The 20,413-nt window shown below is 45.1% G+C and overlaps 1 protein-coding gene across 3 annotated transcripts; it reads left to right on the forward strand.

Annotated features, from left to right (window-relative positions):
- The first annotated feature begins 769 nt into the window (after positions 1-769).
- On the forward strand, positions 770-19,044 carry RSRP1 (arginine and serine rich protein 1). Of its 3 annotated transcripts, XM_040424470.1 has the most exons (6): positions 770-943; positions 1,224-1,264; positions 10,481-11,056; positions 11,584-11,675; positions 16,877-16,948; positions 18,437-19,044. In XM_040424470.1, the coding sequence occupies exons 1-6, from the start codon at positions 885-887 to the stop codon at positions 18,599-18,601; spliced, it is 1,005 nt and encodes a 334-aa protein (XP_040280404.1). In that variant the 5' UTR covers positions 770-884; the 3' UTR covers positions 18,602-19,044. The 3 variants fall into 3 exon arrangements, with proteins under 3 accessions (XP_040280404.1, XP_040280406.1, XP_040280405.1); XM_040424472.1 differs by lacking the exons at positions 16,877-16,948; positions 18,437-19,044 and adding an exon at positions 14,663-15,330; XM_040424471.1 differs by lacking the exons at positions 16,877-16,948; positions 18,437-19,044 and adding an exon at positions 12,554-13,101 and having other exon boundaries at positions 11,584-11,685.
- Positions 19,045-20,413: the final 1,369 nt, after the last annotated feature.

Genomic DNA, 20,413 nt, shown 5'->3' on the forward strand with positions numbered 1-20,413 from the left:
GTGCGTTCCGCATTTTGTGGACTGCACATCGCTGGCACTTAATAGAAATTGCGGACAAGAATAGGACAGGTTCTATATTTTTCGGGAATGGAATTGCGGACCCGGACGTGCGGATCCGTAATTCCGGATCCGGGCAGCACATCGTGCGGCCCCATAGAAATGAATGGGTCCGCAATTCCATTCCGCAAGATGCGGAACAGAATTGCGGACGTGTGAATAGACCCTTAGTGCAGAGTGAAGGGCAGTTGCAGAGAGAGCAGAGCCTCTAGGTGTAATGGCAATGCCCCTGTTGCTCCTAAAGGCTCATTTGCATATATTAAAACTTTATTTTTCTCATTAATTAATGGGGGCACATATGAACATGAGTCCCACACAGATGCCTACAACTGTCAAGAGCACATATAACAGGTCAGAGATACAAATGCCCTTTAATGTTGTACTTTTTGTCACAGAAACCAATAGGGCGACAGTTTTGTGGACTCCACTGAGAGTCCATGGGTTGCTATAGGCAAATGCTCTCACTGACAGTTGGGAGATACCTGTTGTTTCCGGACACAGTAATTGTGCACACCTCCGTGATTTACTAACATACTGAACACTTCTATATAATATCCTCATAGGAAGCTTATTTCACAACAGACCTCCTACCGCCGAGATTACCACATGATTGATAAGGAAGCCATCCAATCAGACTCGCGTCCACCGAGACTCTTCACCAATCAGCAGTCACCTATACATCTTCCCGCCATTCTTGGAGGATAAAGTAGTTTCTCTGGAAAATTCCTCTTAGAATCGAAGAGAGAGCAGTTCGGTGTGAGGCGCACATAGAAGCGAAAGGCGGCTGCGTTCTCTCTGTTTTCGTAGCGCGACATATAAAGTCTCTCATGACTCGGACTGTCGTGATGGAAGTCTCGGAGGCTGGAAATGACTCCTTGGGAAACAAGTAAGTAGCCATTCCATGCTCCGCTGTTTATGTAACCCCAGTGACGTCGTGTTGCGGCCATTTGGCCTTTATTAGTTTGGTGTGTAAGTTTGACATGAGAAGGTTACAGCTGTCCATGGTAAGAGGCTTCACTTGGTTCAGTAGTGGTTAGGCGCCATTTCAGCTGCTGCCGCCGCCATTTTGTGAGCGGGTGTGAAGCCACAGCAGTGTCTCGTTTTATCTTGCGCTGTCAGTATGTGATGACTTGGTGTATAATGTATTTTTATTCTTGTTTTTCTAGGGTTTCTGCTAGTGTCAGAAATGGAGATAACATCAATAGTGGTGAGAACCTTTTCTGTATCCTGTCATTCATTTATGTAGGGGGGAAAAAAGTTAACTGATCATTGACTTTTTTTGGGCTCACATCATGGTTTTTAAAATGTAATTGTGTTTTCTTTCACACTTGCAGCAGAGTATTCCGGCAGACAGTTCTGTTGCTGGAACTGCCTGCTGGATCTGGCAACACGGATGCATTTGTGTGAAGGATGCGGATCTGTCTCACAAATGCATTGCAATACCGGATCTGTCTTTCCCGTTGTCATCTGCAAAACCGGATCTGGTTTGCTGGAACACTTGGATCTGGCATTAATGCATTTCAATGGAAATTAATGCTGTGTTCAGGAATTTTGGCTGGAGATAAAACCGTAGCATGCTGCGGTATTATCTCTGTCCTGAAAAGACTGAACTGAAGACATCCTAAACAGATTGCATTTTCCCGGTATTGAGCCCCTGTGACAGAACTCAATGCCAGAAAAGAATTCTAGCGTGAAAGTAAGCCTAGGGGATTTCTATTTAACCCTTAGGATACCAGCGGTTTCTTTGTGCATTTTTTTTTTCTTCCTTATCTGAAGGTACTTTCACACTAGCGTTATTCTTTTCTGGCATTGAGTTCTGTCCTAGGGGCTCGCTACTGGAAAAAATGCAATCTGTTTAGGATGTCTTCACGACTGAGAATACTGCAGCATGCTGCAGTTTTATCTCCAGCCAAAATTCCTGAACGCTTGCCGTTGCCGTGGTCAATTCTGAGCATGCTGAAACCGAAAGTCCGCACTTTCGGTTCTGCTCCGGCTCCACTGTGGTGATCGGAGGGGCTGGCGCGTGTATGCAGCAGCACGTGTCTTTATGAATGACAGGAGGCTTCTGCATTTCTTATGGAACATGTAAGTATAAGCTAAGTAACCATGGCAGCCAGGACTGCAGTATCGTCCTGGCTGCCATGGTAACCGATCGGAGCCCCAGCGATTAAACTGGGACTCTGATCGGAAATGCCGCTCCACTGCCACCAATGAATGGGGGTGAGGGGTTGTTGGCCTGTGGCCACTGCCACCAATGCTTTTAATACTGGTGAGGGGGGGCCTACACTGGCCACCAATGCTATTAATACTAGGGAGGGAGGGGGTCTGGCCCCTGCTGCCTGGCAGTGCCTGATCAGGGGGCTGAGATCTGCACAATTAACCCCTCAGGTGCTGCACCTGAGGGGTTAATTGTGCAGATCAAAGGGGCAGTTATGTACACAGTTCTTAGTATATTCTAACTTGAAGCGCCCCCATCACCATGGGAACGCCTGTTAGAATATACTGTCGGATCTGAGTTTTCACGATAGTGAAAACTCAGATCTGAAAAAGCTGTTATGCAGACGAATCCGCACTTAACAGATGCCATCGTTTGCATTTATAGGTGCGGATCCGTCTGCAGATACCAGACAGATCCGCACCTAACGCAAGTGTGAAAGTAGCTTTAAAGGGGTTGTCCGGGATCAAGATTTTTTTTTTTTTTTTTTTTTTAAACCAGTTAAATCACTTAATAGTGGTTTGAAGGTCCCCCCCCCCCCCCCCCCCCCCTCCAGATGTTTTTAGGTATTTTTACACTTCAGCAGGGCTCCTACAGTCCCTCACTGATTGTTTACCTTTCTGTTTGTGTGCGGTAACTTGCTGCCTCACTGCTTTCTGGGTCCCAGCGCAGCATCGTGTTTCGAGTGTGCCTGCTCCTCCGTGCAGCCACCACCCCTAATTCATATGCCGCAACTGTTCCTCTGCCTTAGTCACGCCCCTAAACGCCTCCTTCCTTGTTAAGAATGCGCGGTGAGGGGCGGTATGTCACTGACGGTGATGGAAACTGCACTTCCGGTTGAAAATTTGTGAAGTGAAAAAGGGCCATCAGAAATGTCTGGTAAGGGAAGGACAGGCATGAATGTAATATTTAGGCGACCATTGTACATGTACACCCATGTCCCCAATCCCAGACAACCCCTTTAAGTGAAAGTCCTATTTCTGCATTTGTCAATATTGCATCTAAAGTCAAAGGGGGGGTTGTTAGCCTGTGGCCTGTGCTGCCAGGCAGCAGGGGGCAGTTTATGGGGGTGGTTATTAACTTCCTGTTTTGTGGCACATTAGTATATGTGAGGGGATGGGGGGGGGACTTTTCAAGCTGGGTGGTGGCCATTTTGAAGTTGGCCATTTTGAATCCAACTTTAGTTTTTTCAATAGGAAAAGGCTTATGTGACACATCAAACTTATTGGGAATTTCACAAGAAAAATAATGGTGTGCTTGGTTTTAACGTAACTTTATTCTTTCATGAGTTATTTACAAGTTTCTCTGTTTACAGCCATTGACATGTCACCGAGGTTAACACGTGCGGAGCGGATAGAAATTGTGTTGCTGTCTGGTGAACGCAGTAACCGGGTCATTGCAGCAGATTTCAATGCAAGACACCCTACGAGACCACCCATCTCCCATGCTACAGTTAGCAAACTGCTTGCTAAGTTTCGTGAAACTGGTTCAGTGTTGGATTTGCCTAAATGTGGACGCATGAAATCTGTCACTAATGAAGAAACATCAGTGGCTATCCTAGCTTCATTCAGCAAGAGCCCACAGTGTAGCACTCGCCGCATGTCACTGGAGAGTGGCATTAGTCGAACATCCCTTCGGCGGATATTAGCTACTCACAAATGGCACCCATACAAACTCCAGCTACTGCAGCATCTCAACGAGGATGACCCAGATCGGCGCACTGAATTTGCAGAATGGGCAAAACAAAAATTAGAACAGGACCCTCAGTTTACGCAGAAGATTTTGTTCAGTGATGAGGCAAACTTTTATTTGAATGGTGAAGTTGACAAACAAAACCACCGCTATTGGTCTGACACTAACCCACATTGGATAGATCCCTCCAAGACTGATGGAACAACAAAATTGATGGTATGGTGTGGTATATGGGGTACAAAGATAGTGGGGCCATTCTTCATCAATGGAAACCTCAAGGCCACTGGATATGTGAACTTGCTACATGATGATGTGTTTCCCTCTTTATGCACCGAAGCTGGCACATTCCCTGAGTTTTTCCAGCAAGATGGTGCACCACCACATTATGGGTGTCGGGTCCGAGCATTCCTAGATGAACAGTTTCCTGGGAAGTGGATTGGTCGTCGTGGGCCAGTTGAATGGCCTCCAAGGTCTCCCGATCTAACCCCATTAGACTTTTATCTTTGGGGTCATCTGAAGGCAATTGTCTATGCTGTGAAGATACGAGATGTGCAGCACCTGAAACTACGGATACTGGAAGCCTGTGCTAGCATTTCTCCTGCGGTGTTGCTATCAGTGTGTGAAGAGTGGGAGAAGAGGGTTGCATTGACAATCCAACACAATGGGCAGCACATTGAACACATTTTATAAATGGCCAGAAACTTGTAAATAACTCATGAAAAAATAAAGTTACGTTAAAACCAAGCACACTGTTTGTCACATGACCCTCTTCCTATTGAAAAAAAAACAAAAGTTGGATTCAAAATGGTCACCAACCATTCCGATTTTATTATGGTGTATCCATATAAATGGCCCACCCTGTATATCGCGATATATTTTCTATATTTGGGGGGTGTTTAAGCTTTTTTTTTAACCCCTTAAAGGTATTTTAGACGCTGTTCTGATAACCGCGTCTAATATACCTGGTCCTTTGCAAAACACATACGGATGTCTGAATAGAGCCATACGGGGGGGGGGGGCTGATCAGGGAGTCTATATGGGGTGATCACCCCCCTGTCAGGCTCCATTCAATGACAGGAGGGTTATCACCCCATATAGACTCCTTGATCACCCCCCCCCCCCCCCCCCGTAAGGCTCCATTCAGACGTGCGTATGTGTTTTGCGGATTGACACCGGCAATGTGCTTTCCGCATTTTGCGGATCCGCACACTGCCAGAACTATATAGAAAATTCCTTTTCTTGTCTGCAATTATAGGCTCTACAAAAACGCAGTGTTCACTTGATCAGGCCTGATCTTGTGCGCACACTTGCGTTCAGTCCGCCCCAGTGACAAATAATTTTTTTCTGATCACTGCAAAAACACAGTAAAATCGCTGCGGCGCTATAAAAAGATCACTTTTGAGGGGCATGGTGAGTTCATAGGGTTTTTTCTTACAAAGTCTCATTCCACTAACGTGACAAAAAATAAAATCTCACATGAACTCACTAATACCCCTCACGGAATCCAAATGCATAAATTTTTTTAGACCTTTATATTCCAGACTTCATCTCGTGCATTAGGGCCCCTAAAATGCCAGGGCAGTATAAATACCCCACAAGTGACCCCATTTTGGAAAGTAGACACCCCAACGTATTTGCTGAGGGGCATATTTAGTCCATGAAAGATTGTACTTTTTGTCACAAGTTAGCAGAAAGGGAGACTTTGAGAAAAAAATCTTTCGGTTAACTTGTGCCAAAAAAAACAACTTATGAACTCTCCATGCCCCTCACGGAATACCTTGGTGTCTCTCCAAAATGGGGTATTTATACTGCCCTGGCATTTTAGGGGCCCTAAAGCATGAGGTCTGGAATCCAAATGTCTAAAAATGTACTCATTGGCATTTGGGCCTCTTTGCGCACCTAGGCTGTAAAAAATGTAACATGTGGTATCGCTGTACTCAGGAGAAGTAGGACAATGTGTTTTGGGTGTCTTTTTACATATACCCATGCTGGGTGAGAGAAATATCTCTGTAAAATGACATCTTTGTATAAAAAAAAAAAAATGGGAAAAGTTGTCTTTTACAGAGATATTTATCTCACACAGTATGGGTATATGTAAAAACACCCCAAAACACATTGCCCTACTAATCCTGAGTACGGCGATACCACATGTGACACTTGCAGCCTAGGTGCACAAAGGGGCCCAAATTCCAATGAGTATCTTTAGGATTTCACAGGGCATTTTTCTCCATGCTTTAGGTCCCCTAATATGCAAGGGCAGTATAAATACCCCATTTTGGAAAGAAGACACCCCAAGGTATTTTGTGAGGGGCATGGCAAGTTCATGTAAAATTTTGTTACAAGTTAGTGGAATATGAGACCTTGAAATAAATAAATCATTTTCCATTAACTTGTGACAAAAAATAAAGTTCTATGAACTCACTATGCCCATCAGCAAATACCTTAGGGTGTCTACTTTCTGAAATGGGGTCATTTGTGGGGTTTTTCTACTGTCTGGGCATTGTAGAGCTCTATTAGGGTGAATAGGACTTTACACTCTCCCTGCTGCCCTGTGCTTTGTGCACACAACAGCAGGGAGCTGACCATGGCAGCCAGCATCTCATGTGCCCCTGATCAGCCTCTCCTTATCAGCCCCCTCTGGTAATGCAAACCAACTCCCCCCTCCCCAGTATTAATCATTGGTGTCAGTGGCCACAGGGTCCCCCTCCCCCCATCATTGGTGGCAGTGGGCAGTTCCGGTCGGAGTCCCAGCAGTGTAATGGTGGCTAGGAGTCACGCTACTGAAGTCCTGGCTGCCATGGTATGTTAGTGGGCAGCATTATACTCACGTGCGCCATGGCTGCCGGGCGCGCCTTCTCATAGGTCTGTGCGGCGCATTGCTAATGCCATAAGCAATGCAGACTGAAGAAGGGGCGGCCACGGCACATGTGAGTATAATGCTGCTCACTAACATACCATGGCAGCCAGGACTTCAGTAGCGTGACTCATGGTAACTGATCGGATCCCCAGCATTACACTGCTGGGACTCCGATCGGTATTGTCCAATGCAGAGACTGAAGAACATTCCCGACCTCTGACAGGACGCTGTGATCTGCGTGATTAACCCCTCAACTGAGGGGTTAATCGCGTGGATCACAGCGTGCAGTCATAGGGGCTGGGATATGGCCGACACATTGGTATTCAGGCATTCATTGGTGGCGCAGTGGCTACAGTCCCTCCCCTCCTCCTACTCTGTTAGTGGCCAGCGGCAGCTGCGCACAGTGGCGAGGGAGGGACTCCCTCCTTCTCCACTCTGCCGGCTCAGGAAACCATGGTGTGCGATCATATTGTGGTCTGTCGATATGCGCAAAATCCATATCGTGGCACAAATTTATATTGCATATCTCTCACCTAGTAATGGGTATCCCTTGTCCATAAGTAAAAGGACAAATAGTGTATTAAAAAAAAATATATATACTGCTCAAAAAAATAAAGGGAACACAAAAATAACATCCTAGATCTGAATGAATTAAATATTCTTCTGAAATACTTTGTTCTTTACATAGTTGAATGTGCTGACAACAAAATCACAAAAATAAAATTTTTCAATCCATGGAGATCTGGATTTGGAGTCACACTCAAATTTAAAGTGGAAAAACACACTACAGGCTGATCCAACTTTGATGTAATGTCCTTAAAGGGAACCTGTCACCGGGATTTTAGGTATAATGCTGAGGACATGGGTTGCTAGATCGCTGCTAGCACATCTGCAATACCCAGTCCCCATAGCTCTGTGTGCTTTTATTATGTATAAAAACTGATTTGATACATATGCAAATTAACCTGAGATGAGTCAGAGCTTGAAAATATGACTCTTCTCTAGTCACACAAGTAAGATATGACTCTTATGTTAATTTGCATATGTAGCAAATCAGTTTTTTTTTACACAATAAAAGCACAGAGAGCTATGGGGTCTGGGTATTGCGGATGTGCTAGTGGCCATCTAGCAACCCATGTTCTCCGCTCTATACCCAAAATCCCGGTGACAGGTTCCCTTTAAAAGAAGTCAAAATGAGGCGCAGTAGTGTGTGGGGCCTGTATGACCTCCCTACAATGCCTGTGCATGCTCCTGATGAGGTGGCGGATGGTCTCCTGAGGGGGGTCTCCTCCCAGACCTGGACTAAAGCATCTGCCAACTCCTGGACAGTCTGTGGTGCAACGTGACGTTGGTGGATAGTGCGAGACATGATGTCCCAGAGGTGCTCAATTGGATTCAGGTCTGGGGAACGGGCGGGCCAGTCCACAGCATCAATGCTGTTGTCTTGCAGGAACTGCTGACACTCCAGCCACATGAGGTCTAGCATTGTCTTGCATTAGGAGGAAGCCAGGGCCAACCGCACCAGCATATGGTCTCACAAGGGGTCTGAGGATCTCCTCTCAGTACCTAATGGCAGTAAGGCTACCTCTGGCGAGCACATGGAGGGCTGTGCGGCCCTCCAAAGAAATGCCACCCCACACCATTACTGACCCAATGCCAAACCGGTCATGCTGGAGGATGTTGCAGGCAGCAGAACGTTCTCCACGGCGTCTCAAGACTCTGTCACATGTGCTCAGTGTGAACCTGCTTTCATCTGTGAAGAGCACAGGGCGCCAGTGGCGAATTTGCCAATCTTGGTGTTCTCTGGCAGTGTATATACACTGCTCAAAAAAAATACACTTAAACAACACAATGTAACTCCAAGTCAATCACACTTCTGTGAAATCAAACTGTCCACTTAGGAGGCAACACTGAGTGACAATCAATTTCACATGCTGTTCAAATGGAATAGACAACAGGTGGAAATTATAGGCAATTAGCAAGACACCCCCAATAAAGGAGTGGTTCTGCAGGTGGTGACCACAGATCACTTCTCAGTTCCTATGCTTCCTGGCTGATGTTTTGGTCACTTTTGAATGCTGGCGGTGCTTTCACTCTAGTGGTAGCATGAGATGGAGTCTACAACCCACACAAGTGGCTCAGGTAGTGCAGCTTATCCAGGATGGCACATCAATGCGAGCTGTGGCAAGAAGGTTTGCTGTGTCTGTCAGCGTAGTGTCCAGAGCATGGAGGCGCTACCAGAAGACAGGCCAGTACATCAGGAGACGTGGAGGAGGCCGTAGGAGGGCAACAGCCCAGCAGCAGGACCGCTACCTCCGCCTTTGTGCAAGGAGGAACAGGAGGAGCACTGCCAGAGCCCTGCAAAATGACCTCCAGCAGGCCACAAATGTGCATGTGTCTGCTCAAACGGTCAGAAACAGACTCCATGAGGGCCCAACATCCACAGGTGGGGGTTGTGCTTACAGCCCAACACCGTGCAGGACGTTTGGCATTTGCCAGAGAACACCAAGATTGGCAAATTCGCCACTGGCGCCCTGTGCTCTTCACAGATAAAAGCAGGTTCACACTGAGCACATGTGACAGAGTCTGGAGACGCCGTGGAGAACGTTCTGCTGCCTGCAACATCCTCCAGCATGACCGGTTTGGCATTGGGTCAGTAATGGTGTGGGGTGGCATTTCTTTGGAGGGCCGCACAGCCCTCCATGTGCTCGCCAGAGGTAGCCTGACTGCCATTAGGTACCGAGATGAGATCCTCAGACCCCTTGTGAGACCATATGCTGGTGCGGTTGGCCCTGGGTTCCTCCTAATGCAAGACCTCATGTGGCTGGAGTGTGTCAACAGTTCCTGCAAGACAGGCATTGATGCTATGGACTGGCCTGCCCGTTCCCCAGAGCTGAATCCAATTGAACACATCTGGGACATCATGTCTCGCTCTATCCACCAACGTCACGTTGCACCACAGACTGTCCAGGAGTTGGCAGATGTTTTAGTCCAGGTCTGGGAGGAGATCCCTCAGGAGACCGTCCGCCACCTCATCAGGAGCATGCACAGACGTTGTAGGGAGGTCATACAGGCACGTGGAGGCCACACACACTAGTAGTGTGTTTTTCCACTTTAATTTTGAGTGTGACTCCAAATCCAGACCTCTATGGGTTGAAAAATTTGATTTCCATTTTTTTATTTTTGTGTGATTTTGTTGTCAGCACATTCAACTATGTAAAGAACAAAGTATTTCAGAAGAATATTTAATTAACTCAGATCTAGGATGTGTTTTTTTTTGTGTTCCCTTTATTTTTTTGAGCAGTGTATATTCCTCATCCACATGGATGGGTATAAAGGAAGCTATTAGTACATCACTGTATATAGAAAAACCACACACCCTGACACGCGTTTCGGAAACACCATCTGGAGGTGATTATTTTAATCCTGTTTAGATTCAGCTTTTTTTCATATATATATGGTAGAGCTGCCTGAGGATGAGCCTAACTTGTGGCGAAGCACAGACCTAGTCATAAGTTAGACTTCAGTTTAGGTGCCTATGGCAGCTGTGGCTGTATAATGCAAACCACCACTAGGCAGCTACTTTGTATGATGGAATTCGTTTGGTGACTACCATTACTTACTGTTTTCTGTCTTTTTCCCCTCTGTTTTCTTGCCTGACAAAGCATTTAATATGCAGACCTCAAGTGAAGTGTATGAGAATGAGGCAAACAAGAAGAGAACAAAAGAGATGACAAATATTATGGATGATTTAAGCTTAAATTCCCCTAAAGAGTGCCCATTTCGCTCCAGGTCTAAAACACGCTCCCTAAAACGCAAGTCTTCAAGCCCCTCTAGCAGCTCGAGCTCTTGTTCCAGCTCCTCAAGATCCTCCCGTTCAAGAAGCTGGAGCAGGTCTTGCTCACGGGAACGAAGGTACTACAGGAAAAGAACTAGAAGAAGCTCCAGGTCTTATTCTCGTGGCCGATCTAGGTCTTACTCCAGAAGCTACTCAAGAAGTCGCTCAAGATCCTACAGCCCAAGGCAAAGGAGAAGCTATTCTTCTGCTTACAGAAGATATTATAGGTCTCCACCTAGGTATAGGTCACGTAGCCGTTCTCGTTCATATCACAAGCGTTATACAAGAAAGTATTATGGCTTCATACGACGTCCTTGCTCTCCTACTTTCCGATCACACAGAAGTCGATCAAGGACTCGTTCCCGCAGTAAAACACCTTTGCGCTTAAGTGAAGAGGGTAAGAAATCTGTACTTGTATTTATACATGGCAATTATAATTTAAAGTGTCTCAATCTATTAAAGTCTTAAAGGGGTTGTCCGCTCTTAATATTGATGACCTCTCCTCAGGATAGATCTTTAATATCCGATTGTCAGGGGTCTGACACCAGTATCCCTGATCAGCTGTATGAAGATCTTCTTTCTGTCTAAATAAGCCTTCCAGATGCACAACATCTTTAAGATATTTGAAGGTAATCCACTGATGGCTGAGACAGGTATACCTGTTGGGGGTTTGATTGGGCTGCGCTGTACTGTACTGTTTCCCTAAGTTCTGTAGAAGTAATGACCTATCGCCTCTGGTACTACATACGTCTGGCTATCAGAGTTCAACCATGAATGGTTGATGTGGCAATACCCTCTTTATATTGAGGGTAATCCAGGACCTTAGTTTTTGATCCCTTGTAAAAAAAAAAAAACCTTTATAGTGGAAACATTGAGATATATACTTTTTCATGACCATCTGAAAAGTATTTTGTTTATTTTTAGAAAAGTTGAAGTTATTAGAAATAGCAAAAATGAATGCTACAAGAGCCTTGGGGAAGGAGGTTGAACTGCCAGAAAGCCTGAAGATCACTGAGGTAAGAATTTGTGTGAAGTAGGGCTGCACGATATATCGCAAAAATAATCGAATCGCCATATGGCGATTCGGCCAACCCGAAAATGCGGGGAGATTATATATGAAGGGGTCCCTATTGATAAAATGTCCTCTCTCCTATTGATAAAATGACCAGCCTCTGTACTTACTTTCACGATGAATGCACTGCAGCGAGCGAGCCGGCCGGCGCGTGACTGACGTCACTTAGTCACGCTCCTGCTTCCTGAATTAAGTGGGAGGAGCGTGACAGTGACGTCAGTCACGCGCCGGCCCGCTCGCTATTGTGCATTCATAGTGAAAGTACAGAGGCTGGCCATTTTATCAATAGGAGAGTTATGTGCGCAGTTTAGGACACATGAGGGGACACATAGGGCCATAAGGGGGACCAACATAAGATGCTATATGTGTGTCTTATGCTGGCCCCCCTCATGGCCTTATGTGTCATAGCATACATCCCCTATAACGGTGTCCTCCACAGATCCCCCCCCCCATAACAGTGTCCTCCACAGATCCCCCCCCATAACAGTGTCCTCCACAGATCCCCCCCCCCCATAAGTGTCCTCCACAGACCCCCCCCATAACAGTGTCCTCCACAGATTCCCCCCCCCATAACAGTGTCCTCCACAGATTCCCCCCCCCCCCCATAACAGTGTCCTCCACAGATTTCCCCCCCCCCCCCCCATACCAGCATCCTCCACAGATCCCCCGCATCTATGTCATACCCAGCCGCGTCAGCGGCTCATATGGGAAAATCCAAGCAAATAGACCTCTAGCACAATTCCCTTAAAATATCGCATATCGTTATCGCAATTTTTGGGCCCTAATTGCAATCGCACAAAATTCCCATATCGTGCAGCCCTAGTGTGAAGTATATGCCCCTGATTACCATAGTACTGAGGAGAAGTGCTACAGTTTGGCCCGTTTTAACGTTAGGATTTGCATGCGTTTTGTACGTGAGGTTGATAAAGCATTGTCTTCTAAAAGGACGGCATAGATACACATATATATAATCATATAAAAAAAATCTACCACATTGTATTCTAAATGTGATATTATTGCCATGAGATCTTCTGGGCCTAACACGACCTGTGGTAACCCTGTTCTTTTCCCTCTTTCAGAATATTATTCAGTTTAAATGATTTCTCTGTTTTCATAGAAACGAATATGAACCCCACCAGCCTTTGTGGATGAGAACCAGGTGGTAATATTTATGGTGTCTAGGTATTATGTTTGGGCAAGAGCTGGCAAAAGACGGGTTATATTTTCTGAGTTGGGCTGTGAATGTTTGTGGTGTTTGGCCCTCTACCAGTAACCCCCTCAAACATTCTTTCCTGATAGTGAGTGTTGAAACCTGGTTGGGTCATCATACACAAGGCTGCAGACAGAATTTGCCAACATCTTTCTGTATGTGGCCAGTTACCGTATTTGCAAGCCCCGCTATAAAACAGCCCAATGTTCAGATCACTAAATTGTCCTAGAATTTTTCTGGTTCCCTACAAGGTACTTTCTAGAATTCAGACTGGGCTGTTTAGTCCTACTATGAAGTTTAGCACCGTAGCTCTGCTCACAGTGCGTCTAGAAACGTACCCTTTCCAATCTTCCCAAGCAAATAAAATAGGGGTGCACCGAAATTCCGGCAGCCGAAAATGTACCTAATCCATTTCGGCCGATATTGTTACATATCGGCCGAAAATATGGGGTGTGGGATTTGTCACCCACCATCTGCGGGCGGGCGCCGGGCGGGCGGTTTACTGCATCTTTATTTTACCTTACAATCGTGACGCTCCAGTAAGAACTCTGCAGGCAGAGCGGAGGGCGGCGTAACGTCACTTACTCACGTGACGCACCTGCTCCGCCTCCTTCATTCATAAAGTGGGCGGAGCAGGTGCGTCACGTGAGTAAGTGACGTTACGCCGCCCTCCGCTCTGCCTGCAGAGTTCTTACTGGAGCGTCACGATTGTAAGGTAAAATAAAGATGCAGTGAGTAATTAGTCTGCTGTGAGCAGCAGGGCCGGGGCTGTTATGGGTAGGGGGATCGGTCTATGGCACTGCTATGGGGAGGGGGGATCTGTGCACTGTTATGGGGAAAGGGATCTGTGCACTGTTATGCCCATAACAGTGCACATATCCCCCCCCTCCATAACAGCGCCACCCACAGATCCCCCTCTCCATAACAGCGCCACCCACAGATCCCCCTCTCCATAACAGCGCCACCCACAGATCCCCCTCTCCATAACAGAGCCACCCACAGATCCCCCTCTCCATAACAGCGCCACCCACAGATCCCCCCCTCCATAACAGCGCCACCCACAGATCCCCTCTCCATAACAGCGCCACCCACAAATCCCCCCTCTCCATAACAGCGCCACCCACAGATCCCCCTCTCCATAACAGAGCCACCCACAGATCCCCCTCTCCATAACAGCGCCACCCACAGATCCCCCTCTCCATAACAGCGCCACCCACGGATCCCCCTCTCCATAACAGCGCCACTCACAGATCCCCCTCTCCATAACAGCGCCACCCACAGATCCCCCTCTCCATAACAGCGCCACCCACAGATCCCCCTCTCCATAACAGCGCCACCCACAGATCCCCCTCTCCATAACAGCGCCACCCACAGATCCCCCTCTCCATAACAGCGCCACCCACAGATCCCCCTCTCCATAACAGCGCCACCCACAGATCCCTCTCCTCATAACAGCGCCACCCACAGATCCCCCTCTCCATAACAGCGCCAATCATTTAAAAAAAAGTATTTTAAAAGTATTTGGGCAAAAAGGCAGTTTCGGTTTTCGGTCAAGGGCATCCTGAATTTTCGGTTTCGGACCAGAATTTTCATTTCGGTGCACCCCTACAAATAATACATTTCACTTTCATAATATAATTTAGCTCAGCAAGTGCCTAAATTGAGAATTTCTTAAGTCAGAGACAGGTAATGTTCATAATCTATTAACTCTAATGTTCCAGATTTAAGAATATGGATAAAGAGGCCTGCGTCACTTTGGAGAGAGGTTAATTGTGCTGCTCAGATGGAAACTGTAACTTTTGTTATGACTTCACTTGATGAAAGCTATGCAGATGATGGTTGTGTATGGGGTACAGAAAATACTTGTACAATTAGCCTAATAGGCATAAACGCTTTAATTTCAGATAGCGATCGGGAGGGTGCTCAGCAGTACTCTTCTATAAGCTGTGGACTCTGGAGAGGACAGAGCATACTAATGAGGTAGCTAGGTTTAATAGAGCCTACACTTTACTATGGGATTTTCGTTTCAAGATGGCTTAGTAGTTTAAAGGGGTTTTCCAGGAGCTTAAAACTGATGTCCTGTCCTCAGGATAGGTTATCTATCTGATTTGTAGGGTCTGGCACACTTTGCGATAACCTGTTTTAAACAGGCCATCTTCCTAGGCCAGTGATGTCGCATGACCTAGGCGCAGCTTGGTCCTATTTAAATGAGTGGGCCTGGATTACCATATGAAGCTCACCTGCTGTAAAATGAATGGCCATGTACTTGGTCTGCTATGAAGAAGCTGTGGCAGCAGTGTTGGGACACCACTGATTAGATATTGATGACCTATCCCGAGAATAGATCATCATGTTTCATTACCAAATAAGCGAAGACCTAATTGGGGTACATACACTTTAAAAAGCAACATGCGTGCAGATCCTCTACAACTGCAGTCGCTGCTTTTCCATACTGTGAGCATGTATGCATTCTGTCTAGTTTTCCTTCCTGAGGCACTGTATTCCTACTACAGGGCAATACCTCCATAATATGGCAAGCAATATACATGCTGTTTGTATCTATATGGAGTCTGCCAGAAACTTAAGTGTCTTTGTAAAATTAGAGTTGTAGTAGATGGAATTATATGCTTGTTATAAACCTGCAGTGTGCATTGGTCCTTAAAGTGGTTTTCCGTTAATTAAATTTTACTAAGTGCCAGCAGCCTGCTCCACCAAGCTAGAGATTCATACTTGACTGTTCCCCGCTCTGGTGCCCGTAGTGTTTACATCCAGCGCAGCATGATCACATGCTCAACTGCAGCCAGTGACTGGCTTCAGTGGTGACTTGGCCACAACAGTTACATCACTCTGAAGTCAGTCATTGGCTGCAGTGGAGCCTGTGGCTATGTAAACAAAGCTGCAGGGAGCACTTAAGTCTGAATCCTTAGCTTGGTGTGTAGGCTGCAAGCACTTAGTGTGTTATCATCGGAGAACCTCATTAATGGTGTATGTTGACTCCATATGCAGTGTAGTAATGCTGCTTCTCATACTCAAGTGTACTTGCTCTTTTCATTGGGATACCATTGAAGGCCCTATAGACAAAGGCTTCCCCTTCCAAAATAAAACTGTCTTCATTATACAGATATGCTCATATGGAAACAGGAATCTACTTCACTTAGTTTTGATAAACTAGACATCACTTTATTGGTAACTTCTTTAAAATATTCAATAAACAAACCATAAGTGCATCAGTAGTTTTTTCCCTTTTGAACCCTACATAATCTTAAACGCTACTTTGATTCCAAGATGTATAGCCAGGAAATGTTGCTAGGCAGCAGTTGATGTTGGTGTTTATGTCGCTTGGCCAAATTATCGGGGTGTACTCGCTCTACGTTTTGCAGTATATGTTGGGTAGTGCTTCAATATCCCTCCTATGTATGTCACTTTGTTGGCATATGTAGCCTGGTGCTATTCCATATAGTGGGAAAACCTGTACGTCAGAGGTCCTCAAATGGATGGAGAACAGTATGGGTGCTTTCTCAGCACACATTGAAAACATGCTGCAAACCTTAGGCCAAATGCACACGGCCGTGTTCCATGGCCGTGAGCGATCCGTGGTATCCTGGCCTGGCATCCTGCTGAGAGCAGGAGCGCACGGCATCATTGGTTGCTAAAACGCTGTGCGCTTCATGCTGCCGCTGCACTACAGTAGTACACTCATATAGATAATACGAGTGTATTACTGTAGTGCAGCGGCGGCATGAAGTGACCAATTACGTCTTGCGCTCCTGCTGTCAGCAGGAATCCAGGCCGGATACCGTGGCCGTGTGCATTCGGCCTTAGTGTGAATAGACATTTAAATGTGTTAAATTATTTTACATGGTTAAAGTTTGGTTTAATTGATTGTGTGTAAAAAAATATTTCCTTCCCTAACTATTTTCTGTTTTTGTTTACAGCAACCCAAAAAGTCATCTGAAAGCTCTGCAAGCAGAAGTGAAAAATCTCGCAGCAGCTCTTTCACTTCAAATGTAAGCTTGCTTTTGTTAAAATTAAAGCTCCCTTCAGTTGTAGGGGGGGGGGGGGAGAGGAGGGAAAACTTGTTGCAGGCAGCTTGCTCTAAGGCCTAGTTCACACGACCGTATGGCTTTTATTGTTTTTTGCGGTCCGTTTTTCACAGATCCATTGTTCCGTTTTTGAGTTCCGTTGTGTTTCCGTTTCCTTTCCGTTTTTCCGTATGCCATGTACAGTATACAGTAATTACATAGAAAAAATTGGGCTGGCCATAACATTTTCAATAGATGGTTCAGACAAAACGGAACGGAAACCATACGGATGCATTTCCGTATGTGTTCCGTTTTTTTTGCGGACCTATTGACTTGAATGGAGCCACGACCCGTGATTTACGGCCAAATATAGGACAAGCTCTATCTTTCAACGGAACGGAAATACGGAAACGGAATGCATACGGAACACATTCCGTTTTTTTTGCGGAACCATTGAAATGAATAGATCCGTATACGGACCGTATACGGAACACAAATAAACGGCCCGTACACTCGCAAAAAAAACGTTCGTGTGAACTAGGCCTAACTGTTCCACAAATGCAACAATTTAGTCACTGCAGATTAAATCTGCTATACTTGTGCCAAAATCCAATATGTGTGGGTTTTGTTTCACATAGAATCAGCCCTAACACTTTATTGGAAAAAGGCAATGCTTCTGGAGTAAAAGCATGTGTCTTTTGCACTACAAAGGCTCCTGTACACATCTATATATTTTGTGGTTCACAACATAGACACTGGCTGGGTGCATTCTGCATTTTTGAAGGCCCAATGGTAGAAATGCCTGTCTGCAAGATAGACAAGAATAGCATGTTCTATAATTTGCAGGACTGACTAATGCGGACAGCACGTGGATGACATCCGTGTGCCAACTGAATTTTTGGCTGTCCCATAGAAACGCATTTGTCTGGCTTCTCCAGCCCCGAAACCCCACTCCCGCAGCAGCACATCTGTTCCTCACTCCTACCCTTCAGTCTCAGAGTACGGGATGAATTAAACTCCTTTCTGAAGCCCAGGGACACAGCGGAGCAGTTATCTTGCTGTCATCTGCACATAATATACAGCTTTGCAGTGCTGAGACCGGCAGACCTTACATAGGGCTCTGTGCTCTGCTTTCTCACACCGGCCATCCTGTGGTGTCACGAGAAGGACTGATTTTTACATCTAAGCCGCCATTTTATTTTCTTCACTGCTTGTCCCCTGGACTAAATGCTCCATTATAAATAAAGGCATTTAAGAGTTTATTTACAATATATTTTTTCAGTATTTTCATTATCTTTCCCGGAGAACCCCGTTAAACCACCAGAGAAGGTTTAAGTAAATTTTCCTAATTTTGTCTGAACCTGTGTCAGGTACATCTTGTAGTCCAAAAAATACTCTGTACCAATTCACAGCAACATTGGGTAACTGTCACTATTGCTGCACTCTTTAAGTTGCTTACTGTATTTCTTTCAGGATTCTAGGACCAAGTTAGAAGAGAGAGGAGGAAATTCTATCAAAGAACAAGTAACCGAGCTCAAACATAAAAGCCCTTATATGCTGTGGCGCCCTGTGACCAGTGAAGTGAAATTGTTCTCTAAAAGTTTGCCAAAGCATGTGCACACAAGCAAAATGCGATAAATCTGTGTTCATGGACTTCTTTTCTGTACAGCATTTTTCTATATTTGTAATATGGGCATAGGACCTCACAGATTGAGGCTATTTTATATAGTAAGTTATTGAATATTGGGTTTGATTTTTCAGATATGGCCTAGTTCGTGGTGGATGCAAGATATTCAGGCGGGAAATGTGTTTTGTAGATAACTTGTACAGATACTTTTTTTTTTTTTTTTTTTTTTTTTTTCATGTATCAAATTAGAAGATGCAGATTCATCTCACTTTTTTGTTCTATTGTGACTAAGCTGTAGATCTATTTTCATGCTCATTGTAGCTTACAGCCTAGATTTGTTTTGTTTTCTGCATACCAAAAAATGCAGTGAAACATCGTAATTCTTCAGACTGTTCCATTACTTATGTTTTGTTTTTATTTTTTTCAATAAAGTATTTTCCATATATAAAATAAAGCTGAGTAGTGGTGTTTGTCAATTATACTTCAAACTATTCTGTATGTAAACAACAAAGCTGACAGTACTGTGCTGTTTCCATATGGCCCATCCATTTGTAGCAACAGTGCAGGAGGATATAGGCAAAAAGGTGTGCTCTGCTGGATTGTGATGGAAAGCAGTAACAGTAGATAATCCAAACTCTGCTTTGATGCAAGATGGCACGCTTCAGGGCCGAACTGGCCCATTCATCAGATTTGATACTTGTGATAGGCATGTAAAAGATGCCATTTATAAATGCTGGGTGGTAAAACTAGCTTAAAAAGCTGGTCAGGTACTGTATTTTATTTTTTTATTTTATTTCCTTAACCTGTTGGATCACCGGCGGACAGTGATCGGAACTGGGTGCCTGCTGAAATCGATCAGCAGGCACCCTTGGACAATGCACGGGGGGGGGGGGGTTGGCGATCGCGGCAAACCGCAGGTCAATTCAGACATACAGGTCAGTTACAGGTGTCAGCACTAGGCGGCTGTTTCGGTTGGTCATATTGTCATTTGTCTCGTTTTAGTTGCACGATGTCTCATATCGCGGACATCGAGGGCACGTCTTCATTGCATGGGAGCATGGATCGGCACTCTGTACGGACCACCGTACCTTCGTTAAGATCCTGGGCCATCCCCAAGCTGACGGAATTACTGAAAAGAGGAATTCCTTTTCCCAGCAACAGCCAGGAAAGCGGAACTGTACCGTCTACTCTCTTCAGTCAGCAGGTCCTGGTCAGGACGTAGTGTCCATGGGCACGATACAGACTTACTTGACTCATGTCGTGCATTTTCATAAATGTACAATCTTATCTGAAGATATTATAGTCTAAATATCAATGCCCATTGCCTTTAAGTGTAATCACAGATTGAACCAGAGTCTGATATTTCTCTATAGGATTGAAACAGGCCGAGCTGGGGTTATGCTGAGTTCAGTTTGGATAACATGTTTGTAGGGACATAGAGTGTATTGTCTTTTAAAATTATTGTGAGCAGATGTAGTGTATCTGTTAATACTATAATGGGTCCCACAGACATGTATCTGTGAGAGACAACCATTTGAATAGCAATGTATTATTTTACTTCAATACAAAATCATTAGGGAGGTCTACTTTGTAGAAAGCATTGGGTGTGTGAATGTCCCATTCATGTCTTCATAATTATATTCTATATATTCCTGTGTGTATTTAAATTTGCAACATATCTTAACCAATGACTCATATAATATGTCATCTATGTATAACAGTGTGTCGGTGTGTATATATATATATATATATCATTTAGAATATATATTTTATGCCGTGTATATCCCACTGACCATATAGACTTTTAAGGTTTAGAAAAGTAT

This window comes from Bufo bufo, chromosome 3 (assembly GCF_905171765.1).
Source record: "Bufo bufo chromosome 3, aBufBuf1.1, whole genome shotgun sequence".
Taxonomy (NCBI): domain Eukaryota; kingdom Metazoa; phylum Chordata; class Amphibia; order Anura; family Bufonidae; genus Bufo; species Bufo bufo.